Source organism: Thunnus thynnus, chromosome 18 (assembly GCF_963924715.1).
Source record: "Thunnus thynnus chromosome 18, fThuThy2.1, whole genome shotgun sequence".
NCBI lineage: Eukaryota > Metazoa > Chordata > Actinopteri > Scombriformes > Scombridae > Thunnus > Thunnus thynnus.
Genome location: NC_089534.1, coordinates 10,693,906 through 10,712,225, shown reverse-complemented (window position 1 = coordinate 10,712,225; position 18,320 = coordinate 10,693,906). Strand labels below are relative to the sequence as shown.

General features: G+C 40.2%; 2 protein-coding genes across 4 annotated transcripts in view; both read left to right on the top strand.

Moving 5' to 3' along the window:
• Positions 1-5,072: 5,072 nt before the first annotated feature.
• Positions 5,073-12,712, top strand: hmgn3 (high mobility group nucleosomal binding domain 3). Of its 3 annotated transcripts, XM_067572280.1 has the most exons (7): positions 5,080-5,266; positions 7,060-7,110; positions 7,432-7,461; positions 8,859-8,909; positions 9,555-9,653; positions 9,953-10,052; positions 11,827-12,712. In XM_067572280.1, exons 1-7 carry the CDS (start codon positions 5,252-5,254, stop codon positions 11,832-11,834), a joined length of 354 nt encoding a protein of 117 aa, XP_067428381.1. In that variant the 5' UTR covers positions 5,080-5,251; the 3' UTR covers positions 11,835-12,712. The 3 variants fall into 3 exon arrangements, with proteins under 3 accessions (XP_067428382.1, XP_067428381.1, XP_067428383.1); XM_067572281.1 differs by lacking the exon at positions 7,432-7,461 and having other exon boundaries at positions 5,073-5,266; XM_067572282.1 differs by lacking the exon at positions 9,953-10,052 and having other exon boundaries at positions 5,088-5,266.
• A 3,703-nt stretch (positions 12,713-16,415) lies between these two features.
• Positions 16,416-18,320, top strand: part of phip (pleckstrin homology domain interacting protein) — a 35,395-nt gene continuing 33,490 nt past the window's right edge. The window contains exons 1-4 of the mRNA XM_067573347.1: positions 16,416-16,806; positions 16,921-16,979; positions 17,065-17,094; positions 17,246-17,305. Coding sequence (XP_067429448.1) covers positions 16,767-16,806; positions 16,921-16,979; positions 17,065-17,094; positions 17,246-17,305 — 189 coding nt within the window. The 5' untranslated portion in view covers positions 16,416-16,766. The remainder of the gene's footprint in view (positions 16,807-16,920; positions 16,980-17,064; positions 17,095-17,245; positions 17,306-18,320) is intronic.

Here is an 18,320-nt window from a genome sequence, read left to right as displayed (position 1 = left end):
CCCCAAATTCACTGCGATCCACAAGCGCACAGGTCTCTATGACGTAATGTGGGATGAAGGGGGGGTGGAAGGGGGTCCGGGATTATAAATAGACATCCTGGTGTCAATCAGGTGGGAATCGTTTCACTCTAAGATTTTTAAAAATGACTCAACATTATTTTTTTCTAAATGAAATTTGTCTATGTGGTGGACAGTTACATTAACAAATATATAGATTGCATATTAATAATGCTCTATTCTTAAATTGTGAACTTGCTGCTTTAATTCCGTCAGCAATTATATCTTTATAATAATGCTGAAACAGTGCAATGCTTTAGCCAGCCTGCAAATACAGCCTATGACAAACTTTGTCCACAAGGTGTCAGTCAAGTCCCGTCTCAGAGTCTGGCTGCACCTTGTGTCATAAAGAAAGATGGCATCTCAATAATGTGGCTGCATGGTGAGAGTGGGACTATTTCTAACCTACTGACAAGCTTTTCCATCTCTGCAGAGAGAAAGGTCCCTTTACTAATGCTCACTGCTCAGTGCATTATTTAAATTCTCTTCTATCTACAGTTTATTAGCTTTATGTCATTGCTGTCAAAGCCAAATATGATTTTCATCAATGATTATGATTGAAATATACAAAAACAACTGATAAAAACATTGGCCTCAGGGTGAGATTGTTCTCTTTTTGTTTTGCTGATTTCAAGGCCAAGAATAAAGTTAGAAACTCAATTTTGATACTGGGTAGCTTTATCAGCTGATGAAGATGTTGTGATATGACTGAAAGCTCCACACGCAGCCAATAAATTCACCTTGAGATGAGATTGTTTGTTCCCAAGGTCAAAAATGAACAAGAATGAAGAATGAAGAGGTTAAAGTGTCAAATAGACTTTTATTTACAAAGTGGCTCTTATGTGCTGCATAGTCACACCAGTGTATGTTTGTTTATACACACAGACCATTGACTGTATATGAATATTATCTTTATATAGAGTCAATTGCATAGATACAGACAAGTGTCAAAGAAAAAAAATGAAAAACTACATACAGGGTTTTAGGGCTCACTGAATAGTTTGAACAGGAAATCTATACAGTTGATGCTACATGTTAGTAGTGCTCTAAACCACCATTATTAAAACATCAACAGAGGGAATATCTTTTGTAAGACTGGTGTTCATCCCTGCAGTGGTTCCAGAGACAAGAATCTATGCAGAGAAGCACTGAAGCTGTTCTAGAGGCTCATGTCGGCCCAAAACCTTACCAACAATTTATGTTCGTTTATCCTTCAATTCGTCACCCATGCACAGTAAACACAAACAGAAGACTTAAATCTCATTCAGTATACACATACATACATGATTAAATATACAGATCTTGAGTTAGATGTGTAATTGTTTTAATTTAAGCCCGTTTAGTGAATAAATAAACAGTAAAAGCTTCTTACTACATTTCGTAAGGAGCCCAATGCGCATACCAAGCAGATCTGATAACCCAGAGCAAGGCCATTAAGAGACTTCAACACAATGTTAAACAATCTTTAAATCTATTCTAAACCTTTCATGCAGCCTCTGGAGACATTCGAAGACTGGAGGATTGGGATCATGTTCTCTAGTCGAGTTATAACGCTGGCGTGGGAAATTCTGAATTCATTTTCAGTGACTTAACACTTTCAGATGGCCAAACAAAAGCACATTGCAGTAGTTTAATTGACAGGTAGTGAAGGAGTAAGGGTTAAGTTGGAATCAAACTTCATCCCAGGACTTGCTGCCAAATGCACTTAAGGCCCCAGAGCAAAGTATCAGGCTCATTATTTCACTGTGAGAAATCTCAGTTCATTAAAATGACAAAAAATCAGGTTCAACAACTCTTCTCCCAGGCAGTTGTTTTATGTCTTGTCTATTCCTCCAAAGGTTTTCTTGTAGTAGGGTAATCAGTCATGTGACTTCTCACTTTTATGTCACACGTCATCATACATGTTTAAATCGTACACATAATGCAAAAAGTTGCATCATTCCAACCGTCTTTTGAGTATATTTACAGTATATTCAGTTTCATATATAAGTAATTACATAAACATGTAACATATAAGTAATTCAGCGGCTGATGTTTTGAAAAATGTGTAAATTAATTCATCTCATCCACCAGGACCAACACATTTATAGGTTGTTATATGGCGACCTAACAGAAAATTGGCTGAGTTGTACTTTTTTTTTTTATCATCGTGAGTGCACTTTATTGACTCAAAAGCACCCTATCTGTCAAAATAAACAGCAAATCTACAAAAATAGGGTGAAACATGGAAAAATAAAAATGATAATATATTACAAAAAGAGAGCATCTAAATGAAAAACAACTAAAACACTGATATAATAAGTGACAAAAAGGTACAAACAGAAAACTGTTAATCCGTTATTGGTCGTATTAGTGTCACAGAACTGTTCTCAATTTGAATACAAAGTTGTTTTTTCTTTAAATATTTCTTTTCAGTGTGGATTCTTTTTATTTTATGTGTGCATGGATGTGTTATACATGTTCCTCATTGTGTTTTCTCTTCCATTTAGCTGACAGTGTGAATCTATGTGGGAACAGTGGAGCAGCCATTACGCTACCTGCTACTGTGTGTTCTGGGGTCGACTTCTACAACAGTTTGTGTGTATTCACGTCCATGTAGACATGAAGAGGTTTTGTTTGTTTGTGCAGGAAAGCTCTGTCTATTGTGAGATTTGTAGCTCTCTCTCCCTTTCTCTACCTATTATGATGTTACACAAGAATGTCGAGGTATTGCCTTTGTCGATTTCTTTGTAAAAAAAAAAAATGGTGTCATGGGTTTGAATGCTGATAATGGTGTGATATTTGCTTTGATGTATGCACTTAAACATGGTAGAATACAGTGAAGGCCAGAAGAGGTTCTAGATGTTCATTGTTGCAAATATAGGTAGGATTTCCATACTCATGGATGCACTGAACATTAATACAAGTTGATAAAATAATAACGTTCTTCTGGTTATAAACAAGGTTTGAACATCTGTTTCAAAAAACATTCAAATAAAACACTTTAAAATGTTTAAATAAAAATGCTATTGTGGCTTCCAGAAGTTTTCTGAATTATTAAAAATGTAAACAACAGACAAATTAGGGTTTTAACACAAACTAGTGCATGAAAAGAGGCAGCCGTCTTTAACGTGTATATTCCACCAACACAGTATTGTGAAGAACAAGCTAAAACAACCATACGACCTCCATAAAAGTCATCCATCTTGATTTAAACTTGCAAATGAGATTCTGAAAACACATTGTAATCTTGACACTTTATCCCCTCTTGTGTAAGTGTCTGTTTAACTGACAGAGACTTTGTGACTCGTGAATTTAGTTGCATGGCACTGTTGAAGCAATAATTGCTATGTACAAACAGACTGTGCACACTTTGTAAAGGGTAGGGCTAGGGTCATGGTTAGGGTTATGGTTAGGGCAAAATAAAACAAAAAACAGGCACCTGTGCCGTACACAGGGTTGGGATTAATTTTACAAAAGGGTCACAACTGAGTTACTGTTGCACTGAGAGGGTCACTTTGGGCTAAACAGAGAGACATTTTTGGGACTCTGGAGTCAATCTGAGGTGATGTTAGGCCTTATTAGGGTTGTCAGCTGAGCTTTCATCTTGGTAAAAGTAGGTGATTTACAGTATTTGCTAGGGATGCACAGATCTGATGTGCTGGATCAGTATCTGTGCCAGTACTGACTTTATGAGGTGGATCGCAAGTATCGGCCATGAAGTGTCCAATCCACATTAAATACAGTTTCTTAGTCACTATCATCATTCAATTCAATTCAGTTCAAGTCAATACTTTATTGCCATTTCAACAAGTTGATTGGAATTTGGAGCAGTGCGGCTCAAAATACAATACAGTCCATGCATATCATTTCTTTCATACCCGATAATGATAAAAAAAAAGTACACAAGTAAGCTGTAAAAGGTAAAAAAGAAACAAGAGTAAAATATTCCCACTCCCCGTCCTGACCTCAGTCATTACATGCCACCCTAATCACAGACATAGATTAAAAAGGACAGTGTTTCCGCTATCAGTTACATTCATTCAGTCGCGTCAGTTTTTAGTGCCACAGCAATGCCTGACCTCATGTTACCTTAGTTGGAAAAATATTCCAGTTATGCATTTAGCTACACACTTTAAACGTGAGAAAAAAAGGAGAACACTTGTATCGGATCCGTACTTGGCATTAGCAGACACCCTGAGTTCAGGTATCTGAATTGGTATCTGGAGAGAAAAGGTCAGATTAGTTCATCACTAGAGAAGTATTTGTACATGAGAGTTCACTTTTAAAGAAATATAAGAAATTATCTTAAATGATTATTATGCAAAAGACAATATAGGTACCAGAAAAAGACATAACACATATTAACACATTATGTCCTATACCTGGTCAAAGAACTCTGGCTCCTTTATGGTGTTATTAGAGTTAATATGTACATTTTATTCTAACTTCTCTGGGTATTCCAAGTCCTGGTAGAAAGACACAGAAAGAAGCACTGCAGCAGATTAAACGGGGTACAATGTAGTTTTCAGTACACCTGTTTGATATCCTGATATTTTACACACTGATAAAATTTTATATAGATTTATAGGGGCCTTATTCATTGCATTGTTTTATTCTCTGAACTCTCATGTTCCCAAAGGAGTGCTGTGACAGGCTATTTGATGTGCAAGAATGTGGTATATGATTTCTCTAGTTTTTTCAGCATGGGAAAACCCTACAAGACACAATGCCCGCCAGCTTTTCTCGAGCTCGTCTATTGTGCCATAGTGCCCGTTTTTCTGGTCCTTTGTGTTTTATTTACAACAATCTCTCTCACATCCTACATTACCCAGATCCACCGAGAGCTGGCCCCGCTTTCATTGGCCTGTCTCCACTTTCCCTTTCAGCCATCGCAGTCCAGGGGGATCTGCGCACAAAGAGCGCGTAGCCAATCACAGGTGAGCTCTGATGAATCTCAGCCAATGCCCGTGACCCTCTTATTTACATAGAGACGGGATCAGCCAATCGGGAGTCAGCACAGGAGAGGATTTTGACCCCTCTACCCAATGGCAGCGTGAGGTATAGAGTTTTGGGGAGTGCATATAATCAACATATTATCGAAGGTGCTTAGATATCGATCCTGTATTTCGAGGTAGTTCAAAATCTCCTCTCTTGGACCTGCGGGTTTGGCCATAATTTTCCTGTGCTTGGTGGGGAATAACACACGCGTAAAATGCCGAAGAGAAAGGTGAGTGTCGTTCCTGCCATCCAGTTCACTTCACTGTAGTTTTCTGCTCTTGCATTTGAGGAAAATAGCGGTGCGCGATTATGTGGCGACGTCGAGGCAGGTGAGGTGATGCCAAAGTTTGAGGAAGCGTCTTCTCGTCCGCAACCTTTCAGGTGTATTTAACATGTCTTTGCTTGAACAGGAGATATTCCCTCAGTAGTATTTAATGTTTTTACACTGTAATTCTGCCTGTGTTCATCTCAATGGCCGTTCTTGTGGTCGTTTTATTTGCCACTTCCCTGTCCACGGTGCGCACTGGTGAATGTCAGAGGGACCCGCCGGATGGATGGATGCGTAAATCCCGTAGGAGACGTGCGTGATGATAATTCTTCTAGGCGCGTTTCACGCATATATGAGACTTATCTATTCTGGATAATGTTTAATCTAACAGCGAAAAAAAAGAAGAAAAAAAAACATTGACCAGCTGTCTCATTTTGAGTCTCTAGCGGTGATGAATGTGGGCGCCAAGCCGATTGAACAAACCCATATCCAGGAGAGAAAGGAATAAAGAAAGAGAGGATCAGAGACAATTGCTGCTGTGTTAAAAAGAGACCGTGACACCACCTAAACAGCATTGCACGACGAGCTCTAGTGCATTGTATCAGTGCATACATGGAACCTGGCTTTTCTACCACCTAAAAACTGCCATTGTCTGCGCAGATTCGCCTTTGAGGACAGAGAATGGGGGGCCTCTAGGGGCGGAGGTCGCCCACATGCAAATGATGCGATTGCCAACCTGCAGGCTAAACCAACACCGAACTCTCCCGTGCACTGTCCTTACCCACCTGCAGCCTAAATAAAAAAATATAATAATGAATAATGTCTGATTATCTAAATGAAGGCTGGCAGCTCTCCCGGCGTCTTGTTATTAGGCAGGAACCGCGTCTTGCGTAAATGAGTCCATGTTTATATTCCAATTATTCTTTGGGGAGCTCAGTTCTTGGCATATAAGCAAGATGCCTTCATTAACATGGAACCAGGGAGCTCTCAGCATCGTCAACATCCGTGGACGCAGATCATATGATATTGCAACTGGCACATGGGCAGCAACAAATCATTTCTGAACAGTTAGATTATTATCATGATTAGATTATGAGAAATCTAAGTTAGGACCAATGGATTATTTCTTTAATTTTACACAAAATAAAATAAAATAAATACATCATTTATTTTGAGTGATGAAATTGAAGACATTTGAAATTCTAATAAATCTTTGTAATGTGCATAAATGAATGAAAAAAACATCCTAATAGGCCAGTAAATCAGTAAATCAAGTATAGGAAAGTATATGAAAGGGCTTGTTATGTTTGTATGACATTATCCCATGTACAGGACTTTTAAACTCTGTTTTGAGTGTTACACAATTTGTGAATGAGATTTCTGTTCAAGACATTTATCTGAAAAAAAGAGCCTCCGACACTTCAGTTTCTAATCTTTACACCTTTTTCCAAAGCTAAACAGCTCGGTGTTTTGCATTATTCGTCTTTATAATTCATCCTGCATCCGTATTTTATCTCACGGAAGAGATACAGAACAGTGTAAACCCTGGTGAACCAAATTTAATTTCTTATTTATTGAAGAAATATATGAAAACAACAAGAAATCTACATTTTTAATCACAAAATCCTTCACTGTAGAGGGGTCATATGCTCTGTGTGTGTGAGTGTGGATGGATGGGAGGCTGACTTGTGGATGTGCACCTGCACACTCGCTCTGTTAACAGTCTCTCTTTTCCTCTGTTGCATCCTCTATAGTCTCCAGAGGGTCCAGAGGGCAAGGAGGCCCCCAAAGTCACAAAACAAGAGGTAAATGTTGCTAGTGTGTTTGTGTGCTGTGCGTGGGCGTGCAGGCGTATGTTTGGATGCTGTGTTTTTTTCTACTAAAAGTGTGTGTTAATGTGTGTGTGTGTGTGTGTGTGTGTGAGTAAGTGAGAGTAGACTCAAGACAGGTTAATGATTAGGACACTTGTAGCAGTCACCAAGCAGATCAGCTCAAGATCAGCCCGCAAAGGTACAACTGATATCTGTCTCTCTCTCTGTCACTGTCTCTCTCTCTCCCTCTCTCTCTCTCTCTCTCTCTCTCTCTCTATCTCTCTCTCTCTTGTTGATCATCTCTTGCTCCGGTAGCCCACCAGAAGGTCAGAGAGATTGTCAGCGGTAAGTTTCCGTTCTCCCCGTCCCTGTCTTCACCTCTGTCACTGTCCTCTCCTTCCTCTCCCTGCCTTCCTTCGTCCCGCCTCAACCACCTAAAAGGCTCAGTCAGTCTTGTGGGCATAATAAGTGTCATATTACCAAGGCTCAGAGTAAAGTCCTCACCCAGTTTATGGATTTGATCAAGGCAATCGGTATTTACAAATTCCATAAACGTGCTCTCTGAGGATTGTGTCTGGCTTGGTATGCATGTCTTTTCTCTGTTGTCTTTGTCCACTCTCAGTCTGGTCTGTTGCAACACCTTGTTGATGTGTAGGGCTGCATGATATTGTATCTTATGTTAAAATATTGTTATATTGGTAACAATGAAGTAGGTTTTTTTAGTAGTAATGGTAAAAGTAACCAAAAATCATGGAAAATGTCCAATTTGCATAGTAACTAGAAAACATATCAGTATGATTACGTTTTTAATCTATGATCATGCAGCTTTACCATGCAGGCCATGCGTTTCTATCTGTGTTGTACTTTGCATGTTGAACCCATCTGCATTGAGTCTTTGCACATTTGCATGTGTACTTTAAGCTTTTAACGCAACACTTTTCAGGAAATCACTACGTAAACATGCTATCAGTGAATCTTTGCATGTTCCCTCATGTGATATTTCCCTGTGGAACTCATTTAAAGTGACTTTTAATCAACTAGCACTGATATCCTGTTGACACAATTTGTGCTGCATGACAAAAATAAAAATAAAGGTACTTTCTTTATTGTTTTCCAAATTCTGAAAACGGACATATAATTGTAAATGCTCACCACCCCCAGTCAGAGGATAATTTACTCAGTGTCTTTCATTTATCGTATCATGTGCAGAGTGGCAGTGATTTCTAAAGAAAAACAAGAGATATTCTGAGAAAAAAATCACATGATTTAATTTTGTCACAGCTTAGTTAGCTCGTGGCTTCAGGGTAACATGGTCCACACTCTGCAGCCTAGAAAAACTGCAGTAAACTTGCTCACACTGAGTGGCCAGAATTTAATCTCCAATCTGATACAGCCGTTGTACAGTGGTCTGAGGTCAGTTCACATTAAATAGAGATAGATATTTAAAGCTGTATTGATTTAGGATATTGTCAGATCCCACTGCTTTGGCAAATCAGTAGGAATACTTGAGTAGTATTAAAAATGTATTCCAGCACAGACTCAAGTGTTTTCTGCAGTGCTAATTTTCTAAGCAGTTGCTCTTGTGGCTAAAAACATCAGTGCTGTAAAGGCTCTGTGAACTGTAAGTGTACAAAGGAGAGATTTCTTTAGGGGGGGGGGAACTGAAGATGAACTAATATTGCTCCAAAAAACTGTGGACTGTGAGCTCGGTCAGTCCTAACTGGCTTCTGTCTAATCTGCAGAAGCCTGCCCCTCCCAAGCCTGAGGTCAAGCCCAAGAAAGCCGTCGTCAAGGTAAAGAACACACACACAAAGAAAAATCCTGCTATCATTTTTTTATATCCCTATAAATTTGCAACAGTCTGAGGCACGCCGCCGTTGCCCCTTACTACTACTTTATGTGCACAATCAAGGCCGCTGGATGTGAAAAACACTCACATGCCAACATACTTAAAAGCTACACCTGCAGGGTTGATTATTTTCCTTCCAAAAATGTAGGAATTTATTGGTATTTATTTTTAACATCAAAGTTCTGGTAAAAAAAAAAAAGATAATAATATTATTTGAAGCACAAACATTCTTTAGTTTCACTATTAACTGATGATATGATAAACGTTCTCTTTCTTCTCTGTTGTGGGAGACATATTCAGAGCTGTGCTCTCCACCAGAGGATCTTATTACTGTAGGCTGTGTAAACATTGTCATCTTGCAAGCAGGAAACAGGAGAATATCAACTTTTTTTTAATGCTAAAGATTGTTAATACCTGGGTTGCAATCAGTTTCACCGGGTACCCCACTTTATCTGGGTATTTCAAAAACAATGATTGTTACACAGATGAAAGATAATTTTCGAGGGCATTCAGAGAACATTTTCCACATGTGATGATACCATCATTTCGTTTTTTAATACAGTTGTATGTTCTTATTTCTTCAACGCAGAAGGTGGCCGATGATAAGGGGGCAAAGCCAAAGAAAGGAGGTCCTAAGGGCAAGAGGGACGACGGCCCCGCCCAGAACGGAGACACCAAGACCAATGAGGTATGAGGAGGGAAAACTGGGGAAAAATCACATCCTTGAAAGTAGAAAATGTACATTCAGTCGGACACAGACAAGAAAATAACAATCTTTATTCCATGTCAATGTGTGTATAAATATACACATACATACACATGAAACTCACCTATATTCCTCTATAAACCACTGCATAACCACATCTGTTTTCTACCACTAACACACACCTCTTTCCACTCACACATTTTGCACGCCTACACACACACACACACACACACACACACACACACACACACACACACACACACACACACACACACACACAGATCTACGTGTCTCGTCCGTCTGTCAGTGTGTCTTCCATCAGAAGCACGGCTCCCTCCTTGATGTCAGTGAGAGGGCAGTGTGAGACAGTCAGAGTTAAGGGTATGGCCGAGCGTTTCTAATCCGTCTTTGGTGTGTGTGTGTGTGTGTGTGTGTGTGTGTGTGTGAGCACTAACACATTACTTCACAGCAATTGTACAGTAATTGAGCAAACATTTACCCAGTGTGCTTTGCAGTGCTGTGTATATTAGAGTATTTGAGAGAGAAAGTGAGAATGAAAGAGACCGCAGTGAGAGAGAGAGAGAGAGAGAGAGAGAGAGAGAGTGAAGAAGTGAGGATGTGTGGCATTTTTCTCACTGTGTGCAGTGAAGTGGGCCAAGGACAACTTTTTGCACAGGAAGCAGGAAGGTTCAGTGCTGCTCACAGAGCTGTGATGTGAGAGGTGATTGGCTCACTGTGTTTGTAGACAGCTGGCTCCACCAGTAGACAGACAGAGGAAATAGACAAGAGATGCTTAGTGAGATCACACCAGCCGGATTTGATTCCCCTGTTGAGCTAATGTTGATTGATGGAGACACTAGAACAGCAGGAGTCATGGGTTTAAGTTAGAGCTTTTTTTAATAGCAGTTTGTTAAAAGATCTTTGATTTGGAGGTACAAACATCAGCATTTAGAATAGCAGAATGTAAGAAAGCACACTTCTGTGCTGATAAAGTGTGTATTTATCAAGTAAGCCAATTTTGTAACAAACAAGATTTTCAAATCATGATCACAGTGCTCAGCTGGCAGCTTGAAGCCGGGCCAGTCGGAGAACTATGGTGAGTGGTCGCATTTCAATTCCCAAAGCTTGTAAACACCTGCTTCACCCAGGCTTTTTAGATCTCAAATTAAAGGATCATTTCACTAAATCACAGCAACATATTTTCTCACTTAACTGTAGTGGTATTTAGCCATGCAGATAGTTTCATTTTGAGAAGTTTTGTTTATACTCATCAAAAATGACTCAGGTTCATTGTGAACTTTCATTTTTGGAACTACTAAGAAGTAGTCCCAGAGAAAACTGAGATGTCTTTCTTTCTATGAAGCTAGAGCCAGGAGACGGTTAGCTTAGCATATAGACTGGAAGTAGCTGGAAACAGCTAGCAGGTGTTGGTAGATGAACTTAATTAACTTTGGGGCAGAGCCAGGCTAGTTGTTTGCCCGTTTCCAGTATTTATGCTAAGCTAAGCTAACCATACTTAGCATACAAACATAAGAGTGGTATCTTCTCAAATACCTCTCAGAGAGTAAGTGAGTAAATGTATTTCCCAAAATGTCAATCTATTACTTTAAGTATGATTCAGAAGTTATATTGACCTTTTTCTTTCCACAAGTGTATTTAAAGAAGAGTTCAGGTTAAAAAAGTTTATATTTACAGAACAGTTGCTGTGTGCTGTGTGTGTGTGTTTTTTTCAAGTAGCAGATTTATTTAGTTGTCTGGATTACTTTGCTTAGGAAAACCCCAAAACCCCTTTAAATCTGGAACATATAGGCAGATGCAGAGTTATCTAGATAACTCAGCATACCTCCTCCTTGGAACAGACGCATCGCTCGTAAACCACAGACAGTCAGGTAAGTGGCACATTCATCCAGTTCATCCAGAGCTCATGTTTCAGCAAAGGAGAACACCTTTCATCTTTCAGCTGCTTAAAGGCTGATTTGGTCACATGCAGAATGAGTTTGGACTTAAACCCAAAGTGAATTCCTGCTGAGCCGTGGCAGATCAAAACAAGCATAGAGAGAAAGTTGTGTGATGGCTTATTTGGACTCCATCTGTAGTGAGAATGGTGGTAACGCATCCATCTGTGTGTAACTCTCTCCCCTCATCTCCCCTCCAGGTAACTGAAGCAGCAGAGGAGGCGACTGAGGAGAAGGCGTAAAAGACACGGGCGACTTGTCCCCCTCTGACTACATGGCAGCAAAGCATCTTTTTTTACTGACGATTTTTGTACCATGCTGAATTTTTTTTAGACTTGTGATAGTAGAGATGGACAACCAGCAGCCCCATCCCATAATGTTCACACACTACCTACAAAATGTTTTTGCTTGATTCCCTTCCCTCCTCCATTGTGTATTGCTAGGGACTGAAGTGGTATGTTTTTATTAGACAGCTGCAAATGTTCTTCATCCTGCCTGAAGGGGGCCGTAAATATGACTGTTATGATCTCTAAAAACCAGCTCTGCCTATATTTGTAGTTATACTTTTCTACAAAAGATGATCATTACTATTGGCTCTCTGATAATAATGAGGAGATGCTTCAGTTTCCCCTGCCCCTCCACACCTCCCACCCCCCCCCGGATGGTAAAGGTGAAGATTTGTAGATGCGTGTCAGCAGTTTGAGTGCAGAGCTAGAAGAAACCAGGCTAAAAGCGGGTTCATAGTCACCATGGAGAACATCTGCAGCTTTTTAAAAATGTTTGTCTCTAGAATCACGACCACTGTGTTTCCCATAGCTCCTTTTGTATGTGTGTGCTGGAGTGAATGTGTTGATGGGTCTCTGTGTTTGACTTTGTTAACTTTGCCCCCCTGCCCCCAACCCCCCACCCCCACTCCCTCCCTTTCTTTTTCCCCCCCCAAAACGCCTTGTCCTGCAGCAGAGTGACATAGCAATAATGAGTGGTGCTTCTGTTCTAGACGGCTCTATTGGCTTTGGACCCTCTGGGCTTCTCTGAATTTCATCCTGTTGGAAGAATATTTTGAAATAAAAGAAAAAGTTGATGTCATGTGGGAGTTGTGTTTCTGTCGGTCTACTTACTTTTTGGTGAATAAAGCTACTGTGTGTGCAGAATTAACTTTTCCATGATACTTTTTAGAACAAAAATCATTTCAAGGGAATTTGCATGTATATTTTCCTCGTTAGCGAGACAACAAGTCCACAGTTGTTAGTACACCTACACCTGCTTTTTTACTGTAGTTGGGAAAACTCAGGTAAATCCATGTAAAGCTATTTGCACCTGTGTGAGTTTAATGTGTCCACTAGCTGTATTCGAGAGCTCCTTTTCAATGTATTCATGTTTAGAGTTATTTTTTTACACCAACACAAAGCAAGCACTGTGTGTCTGTGTATATCTTTGTGTGTGTGCGAGGTCGCCAGGGGCACGTGGCTGTGTTAAATACAACTGCTGTGTCAGGAAGTGAAAGGTCAGCATTTGCCAGAGTGGTGGGACCGATGAGACCATACGGTCTCTTCATTGCGGGACAAGCCATCACTCACACTTTTGGACCAATGACCGGTTCCCTTTTTTTTAACATGTGGAGGTGTGGAGTGATGATGTCTGGATTACCACAAATACTGAAGAGGCCATTTAAAATGTATTATCAGGAGCTGCTTTTGATATGATGTAACAGCAGTGGGAGTGAGAAGCTCTACATTGCATCAGTCCTGATTCCACAAATACTTTAGACAAGTTATTTTTTCAAAAATGGAAAATCCACCATTCAGATGATGTGACCTTTTAACCCCATACTCCAAATAGCTGAATCTAGGAAAAAAAGCTGCACGGGTACGATATCGATGATTAAAATCAATCAGCAACAAACAATTCTGTAGCTATAAGAAGATGATAAAAAAGTTTACAGCACAAAAAAACTCTTGAAAAGCTACAAGGGCAGTATAATCAGGGTTGATACGAGCTATAACCTGACAGTGAAGCAGGAGCATAAAGACTTATACCTTTCTGAATCCTTAACACGGAGGAAATAACAGTTTCATCTAACCAGATCTCCAAACCTTTCAGCAATTCTCACAGTATATGTACAGTATAACAAGTTTGGTGAGGTGTGGATTTATTTGGTCAAGGATAATTAAACATGTCAAACTATTATGAGGTGCAACTGTAATTAAGGTAATCTTTATGACTCATAAATTCAGACGGGTGGTTATATACCAATGGACTATGTGTTAGTTCAGACAAGCTCAAAGCAGGTAAGTGGTCTTGTGTCTGGTCACTTATAATCAACAAATGACTGTTCATGTTTTAGGAAGAGAGAATGTGTACCTGAGGACATGTCTCCTCATTATTCATGACCTTTGACACCTCTGTGGACCCATGTTTGGCTGAATGATACAGAGTGAGGCTGCCTCCTTGTGGCCACGTCAGCCAGCACAATTACAGTTACACTTGAGGGGTCAGGATGAAAGGTGAAATGAGAGCGACTGACTTGGCCTGAAAATTCAAACTTTACATCAATGTTTGTTTTTTGTTGTTTTTTCCAAGCCCTTATTGTATGACAGGTTACAGGATGGTTTAGCAGTGGTGACACAGACTGTCCCTCAAGCAGTCATCACATCAGAGGTGGCACTAATGTCTAAAGAGTTATATACAGGAGTTGAACTTTCACTGAATTCGAGAGCGTGCACAAACACTAGTCATCAATCAAATATTTAAATGTCAGGATTTTTATTACAATTCCAAAATGAAAGTGCTAGTCAATCAGCTGTACTTGTGATTACACCCGTATCCAAATCTAAGGGAGTAAGTGACAAATTCATATCTGACATGACACGAGCACATTTGGCAGAGCTAACTGAAGTGTCGGACTCCATCAGTGGAGGGTCAGAATGCATAAGTGAATGCAAAAAGTGTAGAAAGTGTATTTCCACCTATCTGCCAGAACACTTGTGACGTGACATCCCAGTCTATCGTGTAGTATCTGTATTATTTTTGATTGGCACTGCTGAAATTAAACTAGAAGTGCAAAGCAAATAACATCATAAATAAAATGAACTGAAAATACAATTACATACTGTGCTGGAAAGGATTTGAGGAAAATATCGGGACTCCGAACTCGCCTTTGCAAAACCAACACCACTTCAGACATGATAACATGGAGGTGTAAATATATTAATTTACTTATTCTCACCTCATTGTAATTTACAAATAAAGTGATTTCAATGAGCGCACAGTCCGTTTGTGAGAGTCAGTGTCTCAGGTGTGCCTGTATTTTAGGAGAACAATCTATTGAATTTGCTGAATCTTTGGACTGTTTTAAATGGCGCCTAAAAACCCATTTATATCGGTAAGCCTTTATATAGATCTCCCTTCCTGTTCTCATGTCTTGTTTCATTTCAGTTTGGTCTGTTTCTCTCTGTGCTGTGTTATATTTTACACTTTACATTACACTATTTTGTTTATCTATTTGTTTTTATTTTGCATGTGTTTGTCAAGCGCTTTGTAACTGCATGTTTTAAAAAGTACTACATAAATAAAGCTTTACTTACATGCTCAATATAATGAAAGAAGTGGTGTGTATACCAAAATGCATTTTTAATGAATATACTATAAATATGAATTATATGCAATCATAAAGTACAAAGGATATTTCTTTTTTAGGTACATCATCTATGCACAGTAGTTTACACTGAAGTGAAACTAAAAATGGGGGGAAAAATGAAGATACACCTGGTTAGTGGTGTTAAAAATACACTCTTGGATCCTCTTAGGTGTAAAAATCTCACACTGAGTTTTAGGGTTTAGGGTTTCCTGGGTTGCGTGAGCAAAACACGTTGTTAGCCTCACTTAGGAGGTAAATTGTTGTGCAGTTTAAAGCAATCTGAAACTAATTCCATCAGAATGTAAAGGGACATCTGCTATTTTTAATAATTTGCAGATTACTCATACTTTCATTGACGTCAACTTCAAATAGGAGGTAGGCTATAGTAGAGTTCAAAGGGTCAACAAGGGACTAGTGGTTTGTTTTTTTGTTGGCCACCAGCTGTAAAATTTGTCATAGAAATAATATATGGTTTATTGTAAAAAAAACAAAAAACAAAAAAAAGAACACCTTGATGTTCTTCCTTTTTTATTCACAGCTTTTTAAAGAACCATAGAGGAAATGTGTGCTGTCATGTATTTCCTTGATAACTATCTTGATCTTGCATAAATGTCTCATTGCCATTAAAGTCCAGTAACTCACGAGGTTTCATTCATTAAGCTGCATTCCCCTTCTTCTACAACCCTTCCCCCATTTTACTGCCTGGCAGTATTTGGAAGAGAAATGGACGACTTCCCCACCAAACGGCTCCCAGAGAGAGTGGGTGTGTTAGCTAGACATCTTGTTACACAATAACGACAGAGTACTAACAACCGAGGCCAACGACAAAACACGGAGTTAGCACAGCGAGTTGTATTATTTCATGTAACCTAGCTGTAACGGTTAGATCGGCTGTAAATCCCTCTCAAACACGGGAGCCATATTCTACATCCGCATCTAAAAAAAATACAGGAAAATATGACAGAATTTAAATGGGATCAATCCGCAAGAAAATTAAGAATATCTAAAGACGAGCCTGTAATTATTTAAGCGTGATAAATGCGATCTAGCTACGAAGTAACAATCATTCTGCAGCAATGTGTCCTCTTCTTTAGCAGGCTGCCATTTCTACCTCCCTTCTACGGTGGCGTGCGTGAAACACACAACACGTATTCTTCCGCAGAGGGCTTGCGCTTTTTTCCGTTGAGGGGGAGGGGGATTTCACAAAACACCCCTCTACAAGCGACCGAGCGCCGCTAAAATTCACCCGGAAGGGTAGCCGACCTTAGGATAGCTTGGCGGTTTGTTCTTCGCGGGAGGAAGGACGTTTTTTGCGGGGCAAACAGCTCAGTGCGCACTAGTTGTCGCTGCGCGGAGGAGCACTAGACGCAGCCGGGACTTTTTTCTTGTGAGCGAAGCTGAATGGAGGCAGCCTCTTCCTGGTGGATAAACAGTGACAGCTACAGGGCAGCCACCTAGACCCACCACACAGGCTCTGGCGCTGCCCTGGCAAACAACACCAAAATGGCTTCAGACAGTACACACATCGCGCAGTTGACTTCTGGTGAGTAAAGGAGATCGGCAAAATATGTCATGGTTGTTGTAATATCCCCCCAATTTCCTCGGTGCCCTCTTCTAACGCAGCTCCCGTCCTCTTCTCCCCCTCCAACCATACCAGAACTGTACTTCCTAATAGCCCGATTTCTAGAAGCTGGACCGTGTCAAAAAGCAGCCGAGGTTGGTGTTTTTGCATTTTAGGAGAATTTATAATATGTCCGAAATTGTCATGGGGTGTAATTTTGTATTTTTATGCTATTTTCAGACCCTGATAAGGGAGGTGGAGGAGAAGGAGGTAAGCAGTCAGCAGTACGAGAGAGATGCTTCTCTCTGCACTGTACTTTGTGGTGTTGCTTTTACTCTGATTTATTCGTTTTTGTTTTAAAACACCACTCGATACATTTATGAACTGGATGATCACACTCGACACTATTTTTCCATCTCAGCTGCTACCCAGAAGGCTGGACTGGACAGGGCAGGAACACCCCGGGACGTACGACAATTTGGTAAGGGAGCTCTATAAGTGAGGAAAAAGTTTTTAGAGAGCAAAATAAAAATTGAATTTCCCGCAATTTTTAAATCAGGTGGTGAAGAAAAAAACTGTAAAGGACTTTGCAGGGCGAGCTGGGTGCAGATAGGGGCCGTTTTGGGGACACCATGGGGTCGGGTCCCAGTCTCCTGTGCACCGTGGTGTGCGAGTTTGGTGCCATGCATGGCCAAAAGGTCCTAATAGTTGTTGGAAAAATGTGTGTGAAATGTTGATACGTCATGAGTGTTGTGGTGTAGGAGCGCCAGGATCCGGAGGAGGGACTCCCTGCGCCACAAGCCCGAGAGAGATGGAGGCGCTCTTGTCCTGCAAAGAACCATAATTTGTGTGCATGTTTGAAAACACGCAGGGGGGCAAGAGTTGGGAAAACAGGACTTCTTTTTTTTTGGAGGAGATTATAAACAGTATATTCAGTAAAGCTGGAGTTACAGCTCCCATTTGAAGAGGGGGAAGCTGCTGCCTTGGTGCTGTGGAGTCATTTTTTTGGAGAGCAGTTTTTTTTTTTTTGTGGAGGATTGTGGTGCAGCAGCTCGGATGGAAGAGAAGAGGGTGATGACTTTATGTGAAGATGCGAGGTAACGTTGAGCTGATATCTTATAATCGCTCTATTAATTGACGTGCTAATTGTCATGTAAACAAACAGGACTCGCCTGAAAGCGCCGTTTACGCATGGGGGCGTGGAGAGAATTAATCATGGCTTATAAATTTTATTTCTTTAGCAGCTTGCTGAAAGTGTACAACCCGAATCTTTTGCTGTTGTTTAAGTTTATATTAGCGATTATTACAAATATAACGACCCACGGCCTGTTTAATCTACCCGAGGACCTACATTTTTGTGGATTTCTCCTGTCTCGTGCGTACAGGCAGGCAGTTGAACATCCAACACCAGATCGCATGAAGTGTAGATCCAAGAGAAGGGGGAGTGTAAATGTATACGGTTTAAGAAATTATTGACAGTGTCTTTCTGCCTGCCT

Excerpts from the sequence above, each read along its gene's own strand:
- hmgn3 (XM_067572280.1), top strand. Across the intron at positions 7,111-7,431 it reads CCAAAGTCACAAAACAAGAG|CCCACCAGAAGGTCAGAGAG; the intron begins GTAAATGTTGCT and ends TTGCTCCGGTAG. Across the intron at positions 8,910-9,554 it reads CCAAGAAAGCCGTCGTCAAG|AAGGTGGCCGATGATAAGGG; the intron begins GTAAAGAACACA and ends TCTTCAACGCAG.